At 36.6% G+C, this 15,563-nt stretch overlaps 1 protein-coding gene across 1 annotated transcript; it reads right to left on the bottom strand.

The window, feature by feature from the left end:
• Positions 1–381: 381 nt before the first annotated feature.
• LOC128226624 (aldehyde dehydrogenase 1A1-like) lies at positions 382–8,274 on the bottom strand. The gene is made up of 15 exons (XM_052936587.1): positions 8,125–8,274; positions 7,172–7,249; positions 6,864–6,968; positions 6,610–6,750; positions 6,245–6,374; positions 6,065–6,126; positions 5,803–5,931; positions 5,517–5,630; positions 4,949–5,051; positions 4,567–4,751; positions 4,213–4,377; positions 3,953–4,110; positions 2,575–2,649; positions 2,226–2,265; positions 382–606 (listed from the first exon to the last, which is right to left on the bottom strand). The coding sequence occupies exons 2-15, from the start codon at positions 7,220–7,222 to the stop codon at positions 577–579; spliced, it is 1,488 nt and encodes a 495-aa protein (XP_052792547.1). The 5' UTR covers positions 7,223–7,249; positions 8,125–8,274; the 3' UTR covers positions 382–576.
• Between the last annotated feature and the right edge of the window lie 7,289 nt (positions 8,275–15,563).

Here is a 15,563-nt window from a genome sequence, read left to right on the forward strand (position 1 = left end):
TTTAGGAATTGCATACAATTGATGAACATTCACTCGTTATACAAAATCAACGCATTCAAACTAAACATGTAAGAAAATACAGCCTCGACCGAGAACCCATGACGAAAAAAGGTTGAATAATTATATTTCACATTCCATATAATGTCTTATCATTTTTGCCCAATGTCTGGCATCTTATATCTTCAAAACGCCATAAAGCCAGTATTAAATGTTTATATCACCAGTCCGTTCTTGTCTTGCACACGCAACTTTCACGCATTTTATATGTATATACCACCGGCGGCGTGCATAATGAGTTGTCAAATATATTTGACTAATATCCTATCCTTGTTAGAGGAGTCTTCTCCTTTGACGGGACAACGAACATTTACAAATCAAATATATGGAAGAAAAGTTTATTTGTTTATTTAACCTTAACACAGATTAGACCTTAACAAATGATTTTGCATACAAGTTCAATCACCATTTTTTGTTCATTCACTGTTTTAATAGTTCGTTTATGCCACTTTTCTGTAGTTAGCCTAGACACTGTTGCCTCTCCGCCCCCTTCTGGATTCAATCTGTCCATCTACCGGTCTACAGCTTTTGGCTTGTTTTCATCATCACCTGTAGCATAAATGAGAAAGTAAAATTACAAGTAAAACCTTCTTGCATGGCATACAGCCGCCGTGACAAAAAAAGAAGAAAAACATGCATCAAGATCACCAATAAAAAGTGTTTGTTTACTTCAATGATAAAATATAAAGTATACGATTGTTCTAAAGTCATTATTGTGGAAAATACTGTTACAATTGTATTATTTTTTGAGAACACACTTTACTGTTATGACTGAAGTGATGGGGGTAAAAAATACATGATAAGGAAACTACCTGGATTTTTTTCTTTTGAATGAAATTGCAAAAACGAACATAGAGTATAATGTTAGTTTTCAAAACTTTTTTTTTATCTCTCGCTCATGCGTATGAGATTGAGAAACATAAAGAAAATTGTAAAAGTATAGTGTAACCATCTTAGATTTAGGGAAACGTTCATCGGCACATCGGCCATTTTCCATCGAAAACAACTCCGGATGTATATGCCGGTATATCAGTAGAAGTAGTTCGTAAATATTTTAAATAATAGTATTAATTTTTGTTGTATTTTAACGTGTATTTTGTATAACTTAGTTAATATTGATTGCCAGTGAAGTGTAAAATTGCATAAATAATTCAGAATTTCAAGGGTAAAGTCATCAAGTTTAACCGCTCAATAGAAATGACTTCGCGATCTATTTGCAGCGTAGTTAAATGTAAAGATTTCTGTCATTGTTAACCGTCCATATAACCGAAGTTGTTTTCGATAGAAAAAGGCCGATGGAAAATGGACTTTGTTTCCATTTAAATATTACATTATTTAAAACACATCGTCTTTCACATTTTATCGTGATACCTGAAAATAACCAACAGCATTCTTCTGCAATTTCAGAACTGGTTCCTAAGTTAAGGAACATTTTGAAAAATATCAAAATAAGTTAGGCAAAGCAGAGATTTATCTTATCAACGAGTGTACGAAAAAAATGTCGCATGATCAATACATTTGATTGAGTACTCAGGGAGTATCAGAACCTCACTTTTAGAATTACAAATAAAGAAAATGAAATTATCCGTTTCAAAAAATATCTCAAAACCATTGAAATAATATCATGAGGGATTGAAACCATATATACATTATCTGTATACCCAACGTTTCAACAACTGTAACCATTTTTCTGTCTAAACTTTTAAGAAGCTGCTGTATTACCTTTGGTGGTTGCTTTGTATGACAAGCAATCTGTTAAATTCTCAGAAGTTAAGACGTTTCAATGAATAGAATTATACCACTGCAAAAAGTTTGTCATTTGTTTGAAGCGATGTTCTAATTTCGTCTCTACTATGCTTAAAATGTGTTTTGTTAGCATTGCCAAACACACATTTATTTATGTTGCTTTTATTCAATTTAAAGCATGCTCTGTAGATGAGAATTTCAGTTGTTTAGCTATACTTATTATGTATTATGTAAAAGGTAATCTTGATGGAAAACTTTTAAAATTAAAATTATTCAAATTATTTTCCTAATTTATTTAAGACCTTAAATGTTAGGAAACCAATTCAAAAGGTGATCAGAGTATGCATTAACAAGACAGTCTGAATGGCGGACTTTAAATTGTGACAAAACATGTTTGTAAATTCAGAAATCAATACACTTACAGTTTTGATTTCTGTGTACTGTGCCAGGCCATATTCACCCCTGAAAAAGAAGTTCAAATATAGCAAGCATGAACAACGGTAATTCAAGGAAAATCATCCAACATGAAAAGTGTTTGAAATAAACATCCTGCAACTTTAATGGTTTAATATTCTTTTAAGAGATCCATCAGATAACAACGCTTTTGTTTAAAATGGCTTTATAACATTTACCTAACAACAACATTAGCGCTTATAGCTGACACTGTATTTAAAATTACTACATAACTACGGCGGCTAACGCCCGTCCATTTAGCTCGGTCGATTCATGGAACAACTAAACATTTACATATGATCCATTTTAAGGTCTTACATTTCTCTTCCGATTCCGGACATTTTAAAGCCACCAAATGGAGCCGATACCGAAGACTTGTGGTAAGCATTCACCCTGAAAAAAACAACATCCCCACAGTGAACTAGTGATGTGTCATTTCATTGACAATCCTGCTTATGAAGAACGAAATTACATTCAGGAAACATTTTCCTCGGAAATCACGTATGCTTAGTTCAGTGTTGATAACTATAACTGTAAAGGTCAACGTATTATCAAACTCGTTGGTAAAAAATAGAGTATTGTAGATTTTGTATTTGATTCCTCACATAACTCAACATATATACGTACATGTACAGTAACCTTCTAGCTTCGACCCTGCTTGTAAAGGTCAAGGTCGTGTCAAGGTCATTTGAAACGCTTATCGCTACTGTCAACAGCCAGTATACCAACGTTACAGACACAAGGCCCCGAACCTTTTGGCAAAATACCAAGGTAGTTCCAAATTGCCAATGGCGTTAGTGAAATAAGGCAGCACATATCCATGCTTAGTATCCCAGCCTTTAACGCGTCACAATAATTAAACATGTAGTCGGTCCTCCAAAAACTAAAAAACAAAATCTGTACTAAACACATAGTTCCTGACTCGAACCAATGCCTTGTCAAGGTCGTTTGTGCAGCAGGCCGCCACAAGGCAGTGCCGAGTGTCATAGTTATTTAAGTATGGCGTATATTCAATCCGGCAAGAGCGGATTGTTAGGAAAATATCAAGTATGTATACATAGCGATTTAAAAGAATAAGTTAACATTGATAACTGAACCTGCCAACAATTGAACATTCTTTTTTTATAAAAAGAGTCAGTGTTAAAATTCGATCAGTAATGGGGTCATTTCTTAAACGGTTAATACAATTTAAAATAAACGTCACAGATTAGCTGTCCGTTGAAGAAAAACACCAAGGTGTCCCTGGAATTGACCAGCGACTACCGCAAACTTAATGACTAACTTATTAACACGCATTGCCGAACCCGAGCTCGTGCCTTCAACTTAGTACCTCGAACATAGACCGTTTTGTCACTGATGTTAGATGGATAGAAATAAACCGACCTTGGTTTTACAGAATGCCCTTCTATTATATTTAAAAGTCTTTTTTGAAAATATACCTCCATACTACATTTTTACAAAAATTCTAATAAACATGAACCCGTTTAGAGTTATAGATCTTGACAAAGCAAAAACGTTTATGTTTAGCTTGTGGTGTACGTTTCACCGATGATACATTACTAACTACCCAAACATGTTAATCGGCTGTAATTTGTAAAATACATACAACTGTGCATAACTATACAGTTAAGCAGTACAAGATTTCTCATGATTCCAAAATTGAAAATTCCTTAAACCAATCAAAATATTTCCGTACCAGACAGTTCCCGCCTCGACCCTGCTGGTAAAGGTCAAGGCCGTGTCAATGTCATTCGTAAAGCAAGCCGCCGCCAGCCCGTACTCAGTATCGTTGGCTCGTGCTATGACCTCCTCCATGTCCTTGAACTTTATTATTTGCTGAACAGGACCGAAGATCTAGAACAAATAATACAAACGGCATGATTTAGGGTATCACAATTCAATAATGTATTACAAAAGGTAAAACCTAATTCAATAGTAGTTTTTATTGTATATAACCTCTTCCTTGGCGATCCTCATGTTGTCGGTGACGTTGGAGAAGACTGTGGGCTGGATAAAGTAGCCCTCGTCACCCAACCGGGCCCCGCCACACTCCAGCTTCGCACCCTCTTTCTTCCCGCTCTCTATCAACTCAAGGATCTTCTCGAACTGATCATTGTCAACCTACAAAACACAGACTGGAGCCATGATCTTCTTCAAACGACAAAAACCTGTGCCCTTTTCACACATTATGCAAATAGTACGTGCTGGTTGGTTTAGTAACAATGTTTCACCATTTTTATACGCTATGTAACTGTACGCCAAGACATGTCGTTCGTATGTTATAGCATTCTACATGTCATATCTGATTACCTGTGGTCCGCTATCGTTTTTGAGTTCAAACGGATCACCGATGACCCTTTTCTGAGCACGTGCAACGGCCTTTTTGACAAACTCGTCATATATGTCCTCATGTACAAACGTCCTTGACCCGGCCGTGCACACCTGACCCATGTTGTAGAATACTGCCTGATGCGCCCACTCAACCACCTCGTCCACTGAAACAGGAATAAATCCCAGTGATAGTGCCTACAGCATTTTCAGGTACATAATTATCAATCATTAGCTTGGTTTAACGTCGGATACCCATACGCATATAAGCGCCGTGGTATGACACAAGAAGGGCTCACACAAATTTTGGAGCATGTCAAACATATGAACAATGTTTACGCACAAATAGGTAAAGTATACTAACAGTTTGCGTCCTTGAAGACGACAAGCGGACTTTTCCCCCCGAGCTCTAGAGTTACTCGTTTCAGGTTGGATTTCGCTGCGCCTTCCATGATGAGTTTACCGACCTGTGTGATCGAGTTATTTGACTTATTTGTATAGCACAATGTTATATCAAAGATATGTATCTTTATTATTACAGTATTCTTAATGAATATTAGCACAATGAGAGGAACATGGCATTCATGACACCGCTTCCTAGCTTAAAGGCAACGGACATCATAGTCCGGTCCAATAGTTTCATTAGTATTAGTTTCCAGACATAACTATGGCCATTTCACCATCTAGTAGATTACCGATACCAAAACCAAAAGGGACATCATTTTGTGGTTCATTACGAATTAACACAAACTATTTTCAATGACACCCTAGCAACTCTGAATTATTATCTTGTAATAGTAACGCTATGGTGTTGACTCTGACATACATCTGAAGCTTTGCCGTTTCCATAAATCTCAATATAAAATAAAATTATTATGGTATAAACAATCAGTCGATGAACTTAACTGTTGACTTATCGTATTATAACAAACCTCCGTGGATCCGGTGAATGACACTTTCCTGATATCTGGGTGGTTTGTTATGGCTGCGCCGGCTGTGGGGCCATAGCCGGGAACCACGTTCACAACGCCGGGCGGGAAACCAGCCTGAAAAATGGTGGCTATGTCAGGTCGACCTATTTGGATTAGCTATATGAATCATGTTCATTGCAAATAAATACACACTTTAAGCACTAATGGCCACTCGTGCACAAACAAATGCTGCCATTGGGCAGGCCCTTTCTAGCGAATGTGCCAACAAGGACATCTTAAAATATACCTCCTTCACCAGGGACGCCAGGTAGAGAGCGGTGAGAGGCGTCTGTTCCGCTGGCTTGAGGACCACGGTGTTACAACAGGCTAAGGCAGGGGCGATCTTCATTGCCACTAAAGCTGCAGGGAAGTTCCACTGAAAACAAACGATGCACTTAAAGACATGACGGTCTAAAAACCAACATCTATGAATATAATATTTATAAATCGATATCCTATATCTAATGTGTACTTGGTATACCAGTTTCAGAAGGAAGATAATAAATTACGGGTATGATTTGTCCACAAACTCCAACAGGCTCATGACGAGTGTAGGCGAAAAACGGCCCGTCTGCAAAACAAATAAACATTAGTGTTAGAAGAGCTTTTGACATTTGATCAAAACAGAAAATAGACATAGTACATTCATAAATAGCATGGAATATTGAAAAAAAGAAATATCCACACACCGACGGGTATGGTTTTGCCGGTCATCTTGTCCGTCCAACCCGCGTAGTAGCGCAATGCACCGATGACGCCCGATATATCCCCGGCGTATGCTGCAGTGTACGGCTTTCCGTTGTCAAGGGTTTCCAGGCTCTGAACAAAAAGTAAAGTGTAGCACAATATTAAAGCCATCCAATGTTGAACTGGACACTGTTTAAAAGAGGAATTTTGAGGGCTTTCAAACCAGATTCCGCTCAATGGGAGTTCATTAGCACTAGAAAGGAGAGTGTGCATTACCATTTGTGATGTTAACGGTACATATATATAAATTAAAGATACTTTTTACATTTTATTCAGAGACGGCACGAGAAAAAATTTGAATACGAACCGCTAAGTAAACGCGATCCCTCTCAACTAGGTCCGCCAGTTTGTTCAAGAGAGCAGCTCTCTTCGTGGCGTCCATGGACCGCCAGGGGGAGCCGTGCTTGAAGGCAGCCTTCGCCGCAGCCACCGCTTTATCCACGTCATCCTGGAGAACAAAATGTTATTGTAACAATAAAGGATCAATCAATTGTTGTGTATGTGCTTTTGAATATAAAAATAAAATTTAGCTACCAACACTATAGATTTCACAAACATTACCTTGTCTCCCTCCTGGACGTCGCATATCTTCTTGCCGTTGGTCGGGTTGATGGTCGGGAACGTCTTCCCGCTCGCAGAGTTCACCCACTCGTTGTTGATGAAAATCTATTGGGGAAATGTTAATAACTGTGTAAACTGTTTCAGAGTATTCAACAATGTGTGTAGTATTCAGCATGCCTTTGTAAACTTTGATGAAAAAGTCGAACTGCCGAATAAAACGTTTTATTCTGACATTTGTTAAATGGTTTAAAATCATTTTGGCGAAGAAAAAGGTCCGTTTGAATGTTATTTTACTACAATAAACTGACCTGTGTAAATTTGACTTCCGGTGATGTAATAGGCGGTGGAGGGGCTGCCATGTTCACTTTGTTGTTGTCGGTCGTTCGCTTGTAAGAGACCACAAAGAATTAATACATAGAGGATAATTGTTTGTTTTAGTGTTGAGCACCAAAAGTTAGATTTTACGAGTAGCATAGTCGCGAGTAAAATATTAAATTTTGGTGTTAACGAGGTAAAATATAATGCTATCTTTCACTGAAACAAACTTTTTTTCTTTTTAATATATGCCTTTATTGGGATTTTAATATTTTTATTATATTTGTTTAGGAAAAACGCGGCGCCAGTGTGTATGCGCACGTAACGTCAATTTGGAAATGACGTCGTTGAAATTGAGTCCCAGCCCTACGCTTACGTTTGGTTTGTAACTGCGAGCGGGCTAATATTTCAAATCAGTGAAAATTGTCAGTTTGATACTTTCGCTGTTTGAAACAATGACATATCAATTTTATTTCACTGATCATTCTCTGTAAACCTCCAAAAATAAAATGAAAACCTCTCTATAACTCTTCAGTCTCGGTATAAGTTATTAAAGAAAAAAATATCGCACCAAAGAATGTTTTAAGTTGACTGTCAACCCATAGTTTGCACCCACCACTAAGAAAAACAATCGTCTCCCGGAAGGGACGTTATATTATCAAACGGTGCTATACAATTGCGCTCGTTTTAGAAACCAGGCTACATCCTGTATGAACAGTTTTTACTACATTCCTAACTAAGGCCGACGTCTATGGATAGGCCAGTGTCGTCGTAAAGTAAACCCTATCCCCTACCCTCCCACCTCTAAGAAAATGCAGAAAAAGTTTCCATGTTAAATCGATTTGAATCAATTAAACATATAATAATTATAGTTGCAATTACGTGTATATCTGCATTCAAAATATTATATAGTTTTATATACATATGTTATCATAAATGTAAATACCTTAAAATGAGGTAAATTCCGAAGCTTTACTGTACAGCGTTCTTATGAACAATAAACTCTCTCAATGTCACCGTTATCAAACACTGCATGTTAAAATGTTCTAGTTCTAGATTTTGCACTCACTTAATGCACAACCTAGCTTCTCAGTGTTCTAGATTTAACCATAAATCATTTAACATGTTTTTCATCAATATAATAAAAAAACATCACAAAAAGAGATGTTATCTACACATTAGTGCAGCCCTTGCCCGAAAACGAAATAACTAAGTATGCAAATTGTAGTGTTGATAAACGCTGCCTAATGGCTTTCTAATTTCGACTTAACAATATTTAATATGTACATAAACATAGCGGCCTAGTGGCGTGAAGTTAGCGGCCTAGCGGCGGGAAGTTAGCGGCCTGGAGGCGTGAAGTTAGCGGCCTAGCGGCGTGAAGTAAGCGGCCTAGCGGCGTGAAGTTGGCGGCCCAGCGGCCTAATTTATTTCTCTATTTCAAAGCAACTGCCAATGCGTTTTTTTTGGAAAACAATGATAAATCAAAGTGTTTTTTATTCATAAATTAACATCGCTCCCTTAAATTGTTTTCTTTTCAGAGCATTTTTCTTTACATTTCCTACTAAAACAATGATTAATTAACTGTTTTAATGCACAAATTATCAATCTGAAGCGATTATAAACATTTTTTTTCAAAAAAGTCGATCAAGCAGTTCAGCGGCCTAGCGGCCCAGCGGCGTGAAATTTTCTTCTAAAACAATGATATATTAACTGTTTGTATGCACAAATCATCACTCTGAAGCAATTATCAACATTCGTTTTCAAAAAACCCGATTAAGCAGTTAGCTATTTCAAATCATGTAAACATCCATTTACTTCTAAAAATGATATATTGACTGTTTTTATGCCCAAATGATCACTCTGAAGCGTTTTTCATTATTTTTTTTACAAAAGTCGATCAAGCACTTCAGCGCCCTAACGGTCTAGCGACGTGAAATTAGCGGCTTGGTGGCCTAGCGGCCTAAAATGGTATCCTATAATAGGATTGTTTTAGAAGAAAAGGCATGCAAACATGTTTTGCATGTTTGCATGCCTTTTCTTCTAAAACAATGATATATTAACTGTTTTTATGCACACACTATCACTCTGAGGCGATTATCAACATTTTTTTAAACATGCCTGTCCTTCTATTTTTTTTATATTTACTTTTTTATGCCAAAATTATCACACTTAAGCAATTATAAACATTTTTTTCAAAAAAAAGTCGATCGAGCAGTTCAGCGACCTAGAAGCCCAGCGGCGTGAAGTTTAGCGGCCTGGCGGCCTAGCAACATAGCGGTCAAAATAGTTTCCTATTTCAAAGTATGTATACATGCGTTTTCTTCTAAAACAACGATAAATCTATGGTTTAACAACTTTGCTAAATACAAAAAAAAATTTAAAATGCTTATATTCGCTATAATGGATTTTTTAGGCAGCTTTTTTGGGGAAAATGCAGATATTCGCTAAAGGATGGTGATTTGTGAATAGAAACCATAAATTTGTCATTGTTTTAGAAGGAAAGGCATGTATAAATGGTTTGAAATAGAAACCAATTTTAGGCCGCTAGGCTGCCAGGCCGCTAACTTCACGCCGCTTGGCCACTAGGCTGACACTGACCTGCTTGATCGACTATTTTGAAAAAAAAAGATAATTGCTTAAGGGTGATCAAAAATGATACAGAAATGATTATAAGAATGTTGATTGGAAATGGTGTGTCTTACCATGAATCATAAAGTTCCCAAATATTTCTGGTTGGGCATTTTCTGCTTTTTTAGAATTGTTTTTCGGAAATCCATGCATAACTTTGCAACCATTAAATCAATAGTGAAACCATTTTACAGGCAGGTCTAACATTCATAGATAAAGTAATTTACATAATAATGAGGTCTTAACATCCAAGTTCAATATCAAATTTTTAAGGTCAAAGGTCAAAAATAAGAAAATAATCCTTTATAGGCCAAACACACAAATTGCCTTTGATAGATATCCAACTACATGTATTTACATATAAATGTACACCATTACAAAGTTTTGTTATGCATATCAAAATCAAATTATTATATTTGAGGTCAAGGTCACATTTAAATAATGAAAGGAATCCAAATCAATTACCATATTTTCGGCGATACATTTGAGTTTTGAAATTCTACATTTAAATATCTCATAGGATAAGTGTTGTAAATATGGCAAATATGAATGAACTGAACGTTTTTCAAAATTATTATTTCTTGGACACCTGTTTCGAAATTATGATCATTACATTTACCGAAAATCTTTTTAATATACACATTTAATGTCTGATCTACCGGTACTCGATATTATTTAACTGTAGCAAGCTCCGACGCAGTTACGGCACATTGTTGAACAAATATGGCCTAATTTACTGCTGCCACACGCCATACTTCTACACCCAGTTTTATAAGAAAATCGTATTTCTTGAATGAAGGTGGCTGGAGCTGGTGCCATATCAGTTGGCTACGGTACAAGTAAGCCGTTTTAGAGAACCCAACCTAGTCACAGGGGGTTTCGTCCAAACTTTTCCATTACACTATTTGAGAGTATGTTCGTAGTGTATGGTATTTTGTTGCACTGGACCAGGGTGGTAATGTTTACAGATCAATAGATAAAGAGTTGCTTGAAGTTTTCTCAATGAAAAACCTGACTCTCAGATCATTTATGCTGTCTATTTGCCTGTCCGTATATAGGAGAATCAGTGCACGCTCACCTTGTTCAATCTCTTCTTTTGATATGTTCATGTGGAAGTTTTTCGATTTGCTGAGCACATTCGTGGAATTTCATAGACTTGTTAAACAACTTCAATGAAGCAGTTTTGCCTAATCCACTTGGGTTAAAAAATAGCATCAGACCCAAGTATCGCATGGATAAACAAAATACTTTTACACAGTATAATCAATACCAAGGCGCTCTTTAACAGCTTTAATGTTTGTTGATTTCTTTTTCCTGCCTTCACTATTGAGATGTACTGAGAAACCATGATCTTCAAAATAATAGCACACTAACACTAACAAATATATGTCGACACCAACAAAACAATGTGTATTGGCTTTGAATAGTACAAAGTTATCGGACAGTAAGGTGCACATCAAGCACATCAGCATGCGACACTAGCGAGATAATTGTGGTTGCCTTCTGGAAACCACTATTGCAAATGCTTATAAACGTACCACGTATTTTAACACACGCGTCATCGATAGTGTCAGAAATATTGATATATAGGAGATATATAATCGGCGACGACTTGCCCTCCTGTCTGGTTCCCTGTCGTACTGAGAACCACTCTGATGTATGTCCGTGGTAACGTACGAAGCTTGTCATATCGGTGTACATCGTTGAATAACATAGTAACGAAGTGTGGTCAAGATCACACTCCTTTTTCAGTTTGTATATGATTCCTGGGTGCCAAACAGTGTCGAAGGTCTTTCTGCAGTCCATAAACGCTACATAGACCTTAGACCCATGTTCGCGTGCAAAATTAACACTTTCCCGAAGAATGAAGATGGTCATGGTACATCCAAGACCTTCTTGGAATCCTCCTTGCTGAGTGTTAATATGTTTCATTATACACTCCTTAGATCGCCCTAAAAGAATATGCTCAGAAAGTTTAAAAATAACTGATGAAAACATAATTGCTCGATAATTGTCCGGATTATCCTTGGGCTTCATGCCACCTTTATGCAACGTTATAATAGCACCCCTCTTTAGCGAGTAAGGAATGTATCCAGTCCGAAACATCCATGTAACCACGTTAGCAATAATAGGTGGTATAAAATCTTTAGCGTATCTCAAATGTTCATACTGTATTTTGTCCGCGCCTGCCGCTTTACCGCTCGGGGGAGAGGCTATAGCACCACGTACTGTATCCGGAGTTAATACAGTACTGGGATCGAAATGCAGTGAGCTCAGAGTGTCCTGAACTTCAGAATTACTATCTGCTCACCGGAGACATCGGTGTCCAGGGTCGCCGACAACGTATATAAATCTCGGAAGTAGTTAGCCCATCCGTCTGTTATCACCTTTGGGTCACGTACCACTTCCCGGTTAAAGTTTAAACCTGAATATAGTTTGTTTTTACCAGTTCTCCTGCCATTCACTAATGTCCAAAAAAACATTTGTATCAACTTCAGCCATTCTATCTATAGGTCTTGGTCCAGTTTTTGCAAATATTTTGACAAAAGGTACCTATGCAGGCGTCGAAACTTGCATTTTTCCCGTTTGTAATCAACGTAAGACCTGTTTGTGCCACCACGTGGGCGTCCGTCTGCACACCAAACCGTCCTCAATGACCGCATGTGATTATGTGCATTTTTGAGATTATCGTTCCAGAACGGTTATACATATTTAACAAACTATTTTTTGGAATACATTTATCAGCGAAGTAAGTTTATCTACTAGCAACCAGTATGCATGATCAACAACATTAGTATCTAGATCACAGAAAGCCAAATACAATAGCCCATTATCCGTCTTGATACTCAAAAACATCGCTAGCTTTAGCTTTTTGCCAGTTCGGTCGTTTGTTTGTCAAGGAACATTCACTATTTTTAAATCCAATTGGTGGAACATGCAATCTTACAAACACAGGTAAGTGTCTAGAAACATTAAGACAACTGTCATCAAAAATGTTACACTTCCTAACACAATGATACAACTCAGTTGATACGCAAATGAAGTCAATCAATGTATGGTATTTGTCATCGTATGACACATATGAATATGGCGAGCCTGTACAAAGAGGTAAACAGTTTACAGGTAACATATCGGGATATTACCTTCCGCCGTTCAAGAAACGTTTTAACACGTTATCACGTGTACTAACGTTATCCGAGACATACTTGGCATTATCATCACCTAGGAATATGCCGACTCCACTGTTGGAGTATTGATACCATAGATCATAATTATGGTTATCAATATGCTCCCTATACATTGAAATTGAGTGATTACAACAATGCATGATTATGAATCGTAACATGCATGCTTATTGAGAATGGTACCGTCATGTGGCGTTGCTGTTCTGAATTGATTTAAGTAATTTTAGGACTGATCACCCTTTAAGTTATTCCAGTATATCGTATACATTGACAATATGGTCTTATTGGCGGCGACGAGGAATGCTATTCTATCATTGATAAGTAGTTCTGATGTCAAATGACCATAATAATGGTTTCATTGGTACCGCGGGAGCTGCTCATTGGTGTCAATTTCAAAAATGTGTGTCTATGATATAAGAACAAATTTTAGAAGTCTATTTGGTTAAAAGCATTTAGTGATGTGGAAAAGATATATATTTTAAAATGTTTTTGAATAAATTATTTACTTGAAACATAACTATTAACTCAAAAATACAAAATAGAATATATGAGCAAAACATATGGCGCAAAGGACGGCCGTTATATTTTAGTTCATTATTATCGAAATGGCACCTTTACAGCACAGTAAATGGATGTTCTATGTCTGAAATTTGTTTGAAATAGGGGCATTTTCAAAGAATTGAAGAGGAAATTAGAAAGCAACAATTATTTAAAGAGTTCGTCCGTTCCCACGAGTTGTTGCCCATTTGAATATCTCACTTATCACAATGTTCTTGTATTAAACTGTTTTCAATATTTTTTTACGGAAATGACATAACATTGCATTATGAGAGGTACATGTATAAGAAAAGTAGGTCATGGTGAAAATGCAATCAAAAATGTTAAGATGGCAACGACACGAAAACATTGTGATATATATTGTAAGCCGGATGGTTCAACGCGAGATTCTATTCATTGATTCACTTTTGTAAACCATTAACGAACTTAATACAAGAGTCAGCAATGGAGCCAGTAGTCAGCTTATGTATCCCGGATATAAACTACTTCATTGTGTATTCCATAATAGTTATTTTAGTATGCTAGTTGTATTTTGTAGGTATACATGCAGTTAATTAAGGTAGTGAAGTGAGGGTGTTATATGATGTAGAAATTGCCATCATAGTTTCTTTTCATGACTGATTTGGACTGACTGAAACGTCACTCTGATAATTGACTACTGACGACTGACTCCATTGCAACAACGCAGTGCCTTATACCATGGTTGCAGGTGCAGGCTTTGCTGGCAACCAATTTTAACCAGCATCGCTGGCTGAATAATGCGGTTCATATTTTGTATAACATAACTAATATAAGTGTATATAGGCTTGAATTAGAGAAATTAACACATATTCTTCAACAATACAATGCAGCATCAACTACTTTGGTCTTACCAGTCTACCCGGTCTTACAGAATGCCCAGTTGGATCAAGAAGATGAAGATCACAATATAGTTCGTGGGGCCTGGAGGCAAGAAGGCACCATACAGGTGATACAGCCTGTCATCGGACCAAACAGAGACTCCACCGCTGGTAAGAGACAACGTGAGTTACTAAGACTTTAGTTTAACAGTTCATCAGGGTCTGTGTCTGAGCAAAACCTGATGGTATCTCAGTAAAGTGCAATGTGAATGTGCAAATGTGATACTCACGAACTAGAACATAAAGAATAACTTATTCTACTGTTACCGTTTTCAGTGTGTGTATACCACGTGATAAATTGCGTCATAAATGCTACGTCGGAAGGCAATATTTTGCTTCGAATGATAACTTTCATATTTTTTCACCATTTTAAATTAAACATAGCGCAGTCTACGCCGCTTACGGAGCCCCGCCTTTGGCCTGTTATCAGAGTTTGATTGAGAGTATAGTTTCTTAACTAGGGCCTGGCTCTTTAAGCGGCATAGACTGCCTTTTGTTTAATTTAAAATGGTAGATAGATAGATAGATAGATTTATTTCAACATAAAATGTACAATTTACATGGCAATTTTAAAATTAAGACATAAAGGTGTTAAACAAACTGTATGAGTTAATACAGCCATGTCAATCAACATTACATGTTAAGGATATCACAAAAAAGAGTTTAAATAAAACTCTTATTTCCATTGTGGTCCTTAAAATATAGTATTGTGTGACATAGGAAGACTTAAAACAAAATATACTAAATTATCACAGTGTGGTTATCAAGGAAAGACATTGAATTGCATAAATAAATAAATTAAATAGCTAAAATGATGGAACAATATGCGGCTTTGACAAAAATTGTAAATAGAGTGACTAAGTAACAATATTAACTAAAGCTTTATCAGATAAAAATATATGGATATCACAGATGAATATTGCCATGAAAAAACTGACCTGTAAAACTAACTAAGTAATTGAAATATATATCTTTATGCATGACATTTTAAAATATTATAAGAAATAAATGAACTTATAGTAATATTGCATTAAAAGGAGAGCAAATACAGTAAATAAACCGAACTTAAAAGGTGTTCCTTGACCTTGCTTTTAAAGGAAGAAATAGATTTGGCA

This window comes from Mya arenaria, chromosome 3, assembly GCF_026914265.1.
Source record: "Mya arenaria isolate MELC-2E11 chromosome 3, ASM2691426v1".
Lineage (NCBI taxonomy): Eukaryota > Metazoa > Mollusca > Bivalvia > Myida > Myidae > Mya > Mya arenaria.

What these genes read in the sequence shown, in the direction of transcription:
- LOC128226624 (XM_052936587.1), bottom strand. Translation starts at nt 7,222, where the DNA reads ATGGCAGCCCCTCCACCGCCTATTACATCACCGGAAGTCAAATTTACA. An exon ending in TTTGTGGACAAATCATACCC is followed by an intron (nt 5,932 to 6,064) that starts GTAATTTATTAT and finishes GTTTGTTTTCAG; the next exon opens with TGGAACTTCCCTGCAGCTTT. An exon ending in GTCGAGGCGGGAACTGTCTG is followed by an intron (nt 2,650 to 3,952) that starts GTACGGAAATAT and finishes TGTTTTTTTCAG; the next exon opens with GGTGAATGCTTACCACAAGT.